This window comes from Miscanthus floridulus, chromosome 2, assembly GCF_019320115.1.
Source record: "Miscanthus floridulus cultivar M001 chromosome 2, ASM1932011v1, whole genome shotgun sequence".
Lineage (NCBI taxonomy): Eukaryota > Viridiplantae > Streptophyta > Magnoliopsida > Poales > Poaceae > Miscanthus > Miscanthus floridulus.
The window spans coordinates 38,521,308-38,529,179 of record NC_089581.1 but is presented as its reverse complement, the minus strand read 5'-3'; the positions used below and the strand labels follow the sequence as shown (position 1 = coordinate 38,529,179).

The 7,872-nt window shown below is 41.1% G+C and overlaps 1 protein-coding gene and 1 long non-coding RNA gene across 3 annotated transcripts; both read left to right on the top strand.

Moving 5' to 3' along the window:
- Positions 1–2,269: 2,269 nt before the first annotated feature.
- On the top strand, positions 2,270–3,471 carry LOC136538518 (uncharacterized). 2 transcript variants are annotated; one of them, XM_066530479.1, is made up of 5 exons: positions 2,270–2,371; positions 2,444–2,611; positions 2,691–2,753; positions 2,895–2,981; positions 3,265–3,471. In XM_066530479.1, exons 2-5 carry the CDS (start codon positions 2,503–2,505, stop codon positions 3,390–3,392), a joined length of 387 nt encoding a protein of 128 aa, XP_066386576.1. In that variant the 5' UTR covers positions 2,270–2,371; positions 2,444–2,502; the 3' UTR covers positions 3,393–3,471. The 2 variants fall into 2 exon arrangements, with proteins under 2 accessions (XP_066386576.1, XP_066386575.1); XM_066530478.1 differs by having other exon boundaries at positions 2,691–2,777.
- A 90-nt stretch (positions 3,472–3,561) lies between these two features.
- LOC136538517 (uncharacterized) lies at positions 3,562–5,391 on the top strand. The gene is made up of 3 exons (XR_010779359.1): positions 3,562–3,645; positions 3,808–4,413; positions 4,498–5,391. It is a non-coding gene; the product is annotated as an uncharacterized lncRNA (long non-coding RNA).
- The last annotated feature ends 2,481 nt before the right edge of the window (positions 5,392–7,872 follow it).

Below are 7,872 nucleotides of genomic sequence, written 5' to 3'. Positions count from 1 at the left end.
GTTCCTTGGTCAAATTCTGTATCCTAAAAGAAAACCCGTATATCACGCCACCTCTACTTCCCCTTCCTTTACTTGTCCTTCATAGAGCATACCTCTCCTTCCCCTTCTTCCTTTACCTGTCCTTCATCACCTTCCTCCGTAGATACGAGATCCACCGGAGCGATGCTTTGTAAACGTCGACACTGGTCGCTTCATTCATAAGGACCTGCCACTGCTCCACACAGAGCGACGCGCGGCTTGTCATCAACAGCGGTGGATCTAGAAAAATTTTTAGGGGGGGCTGAACAAAAGTGCGACAGCAACGTACCTCTGACTGCTGCTCGATCTTAAGTCTCAGCCCCACCTACATGATAGAACTTTGCCTAAAAATTCATGGGGGCTCCAAGGGCGCTCCAGGGCTCCAGCATTGGTAGGGGGGGGCTCGAGCCCCCCCCCCCACCGTTGAATCCGCCACTGTCGTCAATGTTGAAACCGACCGATTCATCCGTAAGGACCTACCGCTGCTCCGCAGGTACTTCCACGGCGGCCATATGAAATTTTGATTGCTTCATTGTTTCTTGCTTGTCCTGTTTAAAACATATTCAGAGTTGCATATTTGTTACAGCCGGTCTCTTGATTGGAGGCTTGGAGCCATTGCATTTGAGTATTTGACCACATAAAACATGATTTGCAAGTACTCAAACTACCAAATTTCAGATTATGTAATGTAATGGTAAGCATATGCAATGGTTGTGCCTCAGAAGTCAGAACTTGCAACCATCTGTGAATTCTTTGCTAAGCTGTTGAGAGGCTCCATCGCTGGGCAAGACATATATGGGTGGTGGCGGCGTGCGTTGGTCGAGTCCGTGTCGACGACGATGGGCAAGCCCTGCATGAACACAGCGCCGTGATGCACAAGGCCTGCATAGGCAAGCCCCAGCCCGCGTCGTCGTCCATCCACGGACAGTGTAGAGTTCGTAAAAAAAACTACACCACCTCGCTTTGGCTCTGTTGCGGAGTCCGCGTTGAATGATACAGGTGATACAAATAGTATGGAAAAAAGAGAAACTAATTTTATTAGCTTTGTATAAACTAATCTATACGACATAGGTCATAAAGATCATGAGACGGGCTTTATATTTTTAAAATAAAATTAGATTTGTAAATTTCTATTGTCTAAGCTATAAGCACATGCATCGTTATAGGTGTAGATAAAATTTACAGGATCCGTGCAACGTACTGACATTATTTGTAAAAATATATTGTTTTCACTCCTATCTAATGTTCATTATCCGGCAATTATAACCAGGATTGGTTTGATAGTTGATTTTCATATTGATAGTTGATTTTCATATTCAAATCATTTAATCATATGACTAGTTATTACTAATTACAAGTCTAGGTATCTCCAAATTTCAGATAAACAGCACAGGAACAGAGATTGCAAGGTTCAGAAGAGCAGAGATTGCTGTAGGTAGCTTCGGATGCTCAACTGATCAATATACAATGATTTGGCTTACACAAACACGAAAAGCACAAAACTTTCAACATTATTTAAACGTTGGTTTTGGATGAGAAAATGAAGAGCCAAGGAAAATCAAAATCATGCTGTTAGGAGAATGTTTCAGAATACAACCAAAATAATTTTTGTGGACAAAAGATTTTGATATCCAGTAAATTGAGTAAGCAATTGTGAACTTAAAAAAGGTTTAATTGTGCATGCTTTCGGTTCAAATCATTTGGATCAACCGTATCAAGGTTTTTGTACTAAAGTAACTGTTTTGATAATTGATGTTACCTGAATGAGAGACCAGGGCAGAAACTCTGAAACATAGTGAAACTTTCAGTAGTCACTTCGTAGGTCCTGATGATTTTTTAGTAGCTTGGCCCTACCGTTGCAGGCACTTTACTATTCTTCTTGAGTGCTTGGCATATATTGTAAATAAATTGGTGGATGCACAGGCTGATAGTATGCTTTTCTTAGCAATGTGCCATTCCACATTTTTTGAATTTATACATGACTGTACTATGAAAATGTGAACATGCTATCTTGCAAGGATAATTGTGAATGTAGTTTGAAATCAAGATTCATTTTTCATATGTGCACTTTGAATACATTGATGGCAATCTATGTGGCCTATTGGTCTTGGTGATCCGATCATGACCATCTTTTCCATTGTGCATACTCCAGCTTTATTCGTAGTGTTATTCAGTTCGTTCAGGTTACATATTATCGACCTATTTAACTTTTTTTTTGACAATAATAAGATTTATTGGGCATATTATTTCACAGGCACAACATTGCTAAAAGTGATAGGTAGTGTTATGGACACGCCAATGCCAATCGGTGATTGGGTACCTTTGGGGGACCTTACAAATACAACACATAGAGGTAAATAAACTTTTAAAATATCTCTACATATTCTATGTTCATATATTTGCAACTCACAAAAATTTATTGAAGGGAATCATACGTGACCTAATGAGCAGAAGAGGCAGAGGGATAGAGAACGGTTTGCAACAATGTCTGATGAAAAGAGGAGTGAAAGAAACAAGAAACGTCATGAGAGGTATAAGATGAATAACCAAGGTCGTGTTGATTCCCATAACAATGAGGCTGTTCATTCAACAGGTATGGTGGTGTTGCTGAGTGTCACTTTAAAAGCCATGTGTTTAATAACAATTTATTTATACTATGTTCAAACTTACAGATGGGAATACAACAAATGGAATGGACGAAAATAGTGACAAACTCCATATGCACTCAACCAACAGTAATGGCGCCAATGAATTATTAGGTTACTTATTCTGTTAATAAAAGTATTTATTGGTGCGACGACTGCAATTAACGTGTTGACATAGTTTGCTTATTGTATGGATTAATTAATAACAATCAACTATGTTTGAACTTGCAGATGGGAATACAACAAATGAAATGGACGAAAACAGTGACCGGCTCCATAGGCAATCAACTTATAGTAATGGCTTGCAACAATTATCAGGTTACTTATTAGCAGATTAAAAGTATTTATTGGTGTGGCAACTGTAAGTGACATAGTTTGCTTATGGAATGGTTCAATTTGTATTGTATGGTTATATTTGTAGATGATCTGGTACCTTTAAGCAACATTGGTGGCACTGGTTATGTGGATGACATTCAAACGGGTACACTTTTGTATCCATTGCTTGGAATTCTGGTGAATCATGCCTGTGTTTGTTTATTCCGATTGTGCTTAGACACCATCCTGATGTGCGTTGATTAAAGTGTCATTCCATGATATATAGGTTCAGGATATGCACCCAGTCCCATCAACCAGCTTGTCATGTGTCCAAATGAGCGTAAGCGTGATCGTGACAGAGCACGATATGCTGCAATAGCTACTGAACAAAGGGCGCTACAGAATAAGAGATGACGTGAATTGTATGCAACAAAAAATACACCAAAAAATACAGGAATGATGCTACAAATGACTCCAAAGGAGACTGCCCAGCCAACAGGTGTGTAAATAATATTGATTTCTCCATAGCAATATCTTATCGTGGTGTTGTAGGATACTTATTATATGAATAAATTTTTAGATGGTGCTGTCCCTTTAACCATTGGAGCACCTGATGATATTGACAACAATTTAACTAAGACGGATATCGATACTTTTCGAGAAACAGGTATGCCTTTATAGAATGGTGGCTTTGTTTTTAATTACAAAAAGAGTTTGAACACCATCGTAGCTGTCATTGTTGCGTAAATTCATTATTATACAATTTCAATTATTGTGTGTTGTTCATCGATTAAACATTGAGACCGAACATTGTTTTATTAATAAATAGGTGTTGTAAATGCATCCCCTTCCATAGACAATTTTGTCACATGTCCAAAAGAGCGTAAGCATGAGCTAGATAGAGCACGAAGGTCTGCAATGTCTCCTGAATAAAAGGCGCAAATAAACAAGAGGCGGCGTGAGTTGTATGCGACAAAAAATACTGCAAGGAAATTGCAAATGACTCCACAAGAGAAGAAGTTGAAACGAAAAGAGATCAATAAAAAATACAATACGATGATGAGAGAACGCCGAGCCAACAATCTGCATCCGGATTCAATCGCCATGGAGAGCCCTCGCTTTAACCCTCAGCTTATTTTCCCTTCTTCACCTCAATCGCCTGAAGCGCCTTCACACTATATGGAAATACCCGAATTGAGGGGCACGCCTGTTGACATTGCGCCATCTGTAGTTCATAATCCAAAAGTCTAGACCCCTAAATTGGCTACGGCACAGACCATACATAGGCAGCGAGTGACCACTGGAGAGAGAAATGCCCTTCTATCTTGTCGCAATTAGGCTTTTGAAGCAAACATTGGAAGAAGGGATAGATGGTGTGCAGATGGAAAGTGCAATGATTCGAACGACCTAACTCAACCGAGTGTGGTTTATAACGGTAATTAGCCTTGATCACTATATATTGTTGGTACTTTCACCTTCGCTCTTCTATTCCAAAAACTCATAACTTTTCTTACTACAGGTGGTGTCACCTAGGAACCTCCAATTCCACCACCTAATAATTGCACAGGTACACAGACACAACCGTCTGTAGTTGATAGTACCTCTTCAATGCCTCCATCCAGTGCACAAGCTCATACGCCAGACTCTATGGTCGAGGATGGTATTTTCTTCATTAAATTTATCCCTTTTTTGTATGCCATTATGTTTCTCTCATCATATATGGACGTGTTGCACAGACTATGATGAGGATGTCATATTTGAGGAGGATGAGGAAGAGGACGAGGCATACTTTTTCACCGGACAAGGTACACCACGTAATAGTCAAAACATTCTGTCACAGACTTTCTTTCAACGCGTAACACAAACAACATTTTGTTAGAAGATGACGAGGAGGGAGCCGACGTCGAGCACAATCTCGACACAGATGAGCAAGACAATAGTGAGCCTGATGTCCCGGATCCATACAACAAGGTTTACACTAATGTCCCGCCAGAGTCGCACATGCTACCATCGGTGCCAAACTGCGAGCACTGCAACGCAAAGAAATTTGAGGGTGAACCGCCCGGATTCTGTTGTCGGGGTGGAAAGATTCATCTTTCAACTCATGAGACACCACTAGAGCTCATGAGGTTGTGGTCAAGCTCGAACGCTGATGCGGTAGAAATTGAATAAGAATTAAGAGTTTTGAGGAGATACCTTGGCAACATTAGGAAGTGAAGTGGAAGCGTTCTCATCTTCTGTAGTCTTAGAAGCATCGGTTGGTTCAACCGAAATTGGCTCCTTTTGAGGATCGACCGATGAAGGTTTAGTCGATGCTGATTTAAATGCCTGGGACAATAGTTCCGCACCCAGAGCAGATTGGGATGCAATGGTTGATAACTATGAGAAAAGAGGATTATAAATTGAATATCATTTTGAGAAAAGGATGAATTGTTTTACCTGAGCAGTTGATGGTTTCCTTCTGCAAAGTCTTTTCCCAATAATTGTCCCTTGGGCTCCCTTGCGTTTTGAAGATTGGTATGTTACAATTGTAGAAGCAACCTGGGTTTTCATTAGCTTCTTCAGCGGAGGTGCAGTTGATCCCAGTCTCGAGATTGGACATGGCGAATAATACTCTATGGCATGCCCTTTTCTGTCCACAACTGAGGGATTGAATTTAGCATTCTACAAGGGAGTGTTGTTAGATAAGTTGACATAGGGACTTTAGTAGATGATCTTTATGGAAGAAAAGGAGTTAGCTAGTAACCTCACTGTCAGAAGCAAAATCTTCATCCAGAGCTATGCAACTAGGATGAACTGGCCCGCAGAACAGGTGGGAGTGCCATTCTTGCCACTAGAGATCATATAAATGGAAAGTGAAAGAGGCTCTCGTCCATTCATGCAAATAGAGGGAAGGAAGATATGATCCTAACTGACAAACCCTAGAAGCTTCTATTGCCTCACTAATGCCTTCTCTCGGTTTTAGTATATCTTTGAAAAATAGCCCGGTGGGCACAAGCCCAAACTGACGAGCTACGAAAGAAGGGTTGTAAAACTCATAGATTAGAAGGTTTCCTAGAAGGAAAGAATCGGTAGACATTTTGCCACGGCCATGACAAAATTTGGCTTGAAGAACGCAAGGTTTGATGAAGAAATTGAAATTGCAGCTGTCGTCTGAGCAGCCTGATTCAAATCAAAATTTGAATGGGAAGACCAACTCATTGTTCTCATCCTCATCATAGGGTACCCAAGTCAGAATATCTACACCAAACCCTCTATAAAACTTCTTGAAGAGATGGCCAACATCGACAACGATTGTTATGGCCGATGCAGCTTCAACAGAGTTCATGCACTGACGGGTTCTTCCTTCTTCGCCTCTGTATTCCTCACCAAAGTTGGAGGAGGGAAAGCTCAAATTCTGGAGATTTGGCTTTACAATCTTATGTATATACAAATTTAACCACATCTTTATTAACCACCAAGGGTCGCTGATGGTGTGCACTGCTTCATTCTTCAGTAGCTGAGTGGCCACCTGATGCATCAAATGTTAAGTTTATCCCAATAGATACTTTCCAAGAGGAATCTCAACGATTACTGCTAGATGCTCTACCATGAGTTTATGACTGTAAGTCAGACCACAAGATGAACCATAGAAGATGAATCTTTCTAGCCACATGTTCATAAAAGCCACATGTTCTCTTTCACTAACAGTCGATTCATTCCCGATGTGGTTCTAAATGTAGCTTGCCCATCCTGTGCAGTCCGATATTTTGGCTCGTTTCTTTGACCTAGCACCTAAGAGTTCATATGGCTGCATTAGTCCTATTATTCCAAGGCCAGTCAACATATAAACATCGGCCAAGGTAATAGTCATTGGACCGTGACCAAAGATGAAAGCATTCAAGGTGTTGGACCAGAAGTAAGAAGCGGCAATTAGGAGTGAATCATTTCTCTCCATTCCAGACAGTGAAAGGGTCAGGCATTGACTTAAATCATAAACTTCCCAGTCACCGCCCTTTTTGTCTGACACTCTGAAAGGTCCTAATGGCTAGAGGGGGGTGAATAGCCTATTAAAAATTTCTACAACAACACTTAACAAACCGCTTAGACAATTATAAGGCGAAGCAAGTGTTGCACTAGCCTACTAAAAATGCAAGCCACCTACCACAATTCTAGTTTATATAGTTTCTATCCACACAATAGCTATGACACTACACTAAGTTAGTGTGCTCTCAAAAGCTAACTAAAGAGCCACACTAACCAAACTAACAAGCTCTCACAACTAGCTACACTAAAGAGCTTAACAACTAGTTTGCGGTAATGTAAAGAGAGTGAGCAATTTGTTTATACCGCCATGTCGAAGAAGGAGCCAATCAATCACAAGAATGAATACCAATGAAGACCAATCACCTTGGAATCAAATGATGAACACAATGATTTTTACCGAGGTTCACTTGCTTGCCGGCAAGCTACTCCTCGTTGTGGCGATTCACTCACTTGGAGGTTCATGAGCTAATTGGCATCACACGCCAAACCCTCAATAGGGTGCCGCACAACCAACACAAGATGAGGATCACACAAGCCACGAGCAATCCACTAGAGTACCTTTTGGCTCTCCACCGGGGAAAGGTCAAGAACCCCTCACAATCACCACGATCGGAGCCGGAGACAATCACCAACCTCCGCTCGACAATCCTCGCTGCTCCAAGCCATCTAGGTGGCAGCAACCACCAAGAGTAACAAGCGAATCCCATAGCGAAACATGAACACCAAGTGCCTCTAGATGCAAACACTCAAGCAATGCACTTGGATTCTCTCCCAATCTCACAAAGATGTTGAATCTATGATGGAGATGAGTGGGAGGGCTTTGGCTAAGCTCACAAGGTTGCTATGTTAATGCAATTGGCCAAGAGAA

What these genes read in the sequence shown, in the direction of transcription:
- LOC136538518 (XM_066530478.1), top strand. Translation starts at nt 2,503, where the DNA reads ATGTCTGATGAAAAGAGGAGTGAAAGAAACAAGAAACGTCATGAGAGG. An exon ending in TGGCGCCAATGAATTATTAG is followed by an intron (nt 2,778 to 2,894) that starts GTTACTTATTCT and finishes TTGAACTTGCAG; the next exon opens with ATGGGAATACAACAAATGAA. An exon ending in TGGCTTGCAACAATTATCAG is followed by an intron (nt 2,982 to 3,264) that starts GTTACTTATTAG and finishes CATGATATATAG; the next exon opens with GTTCAGGATATGCACCCAGT.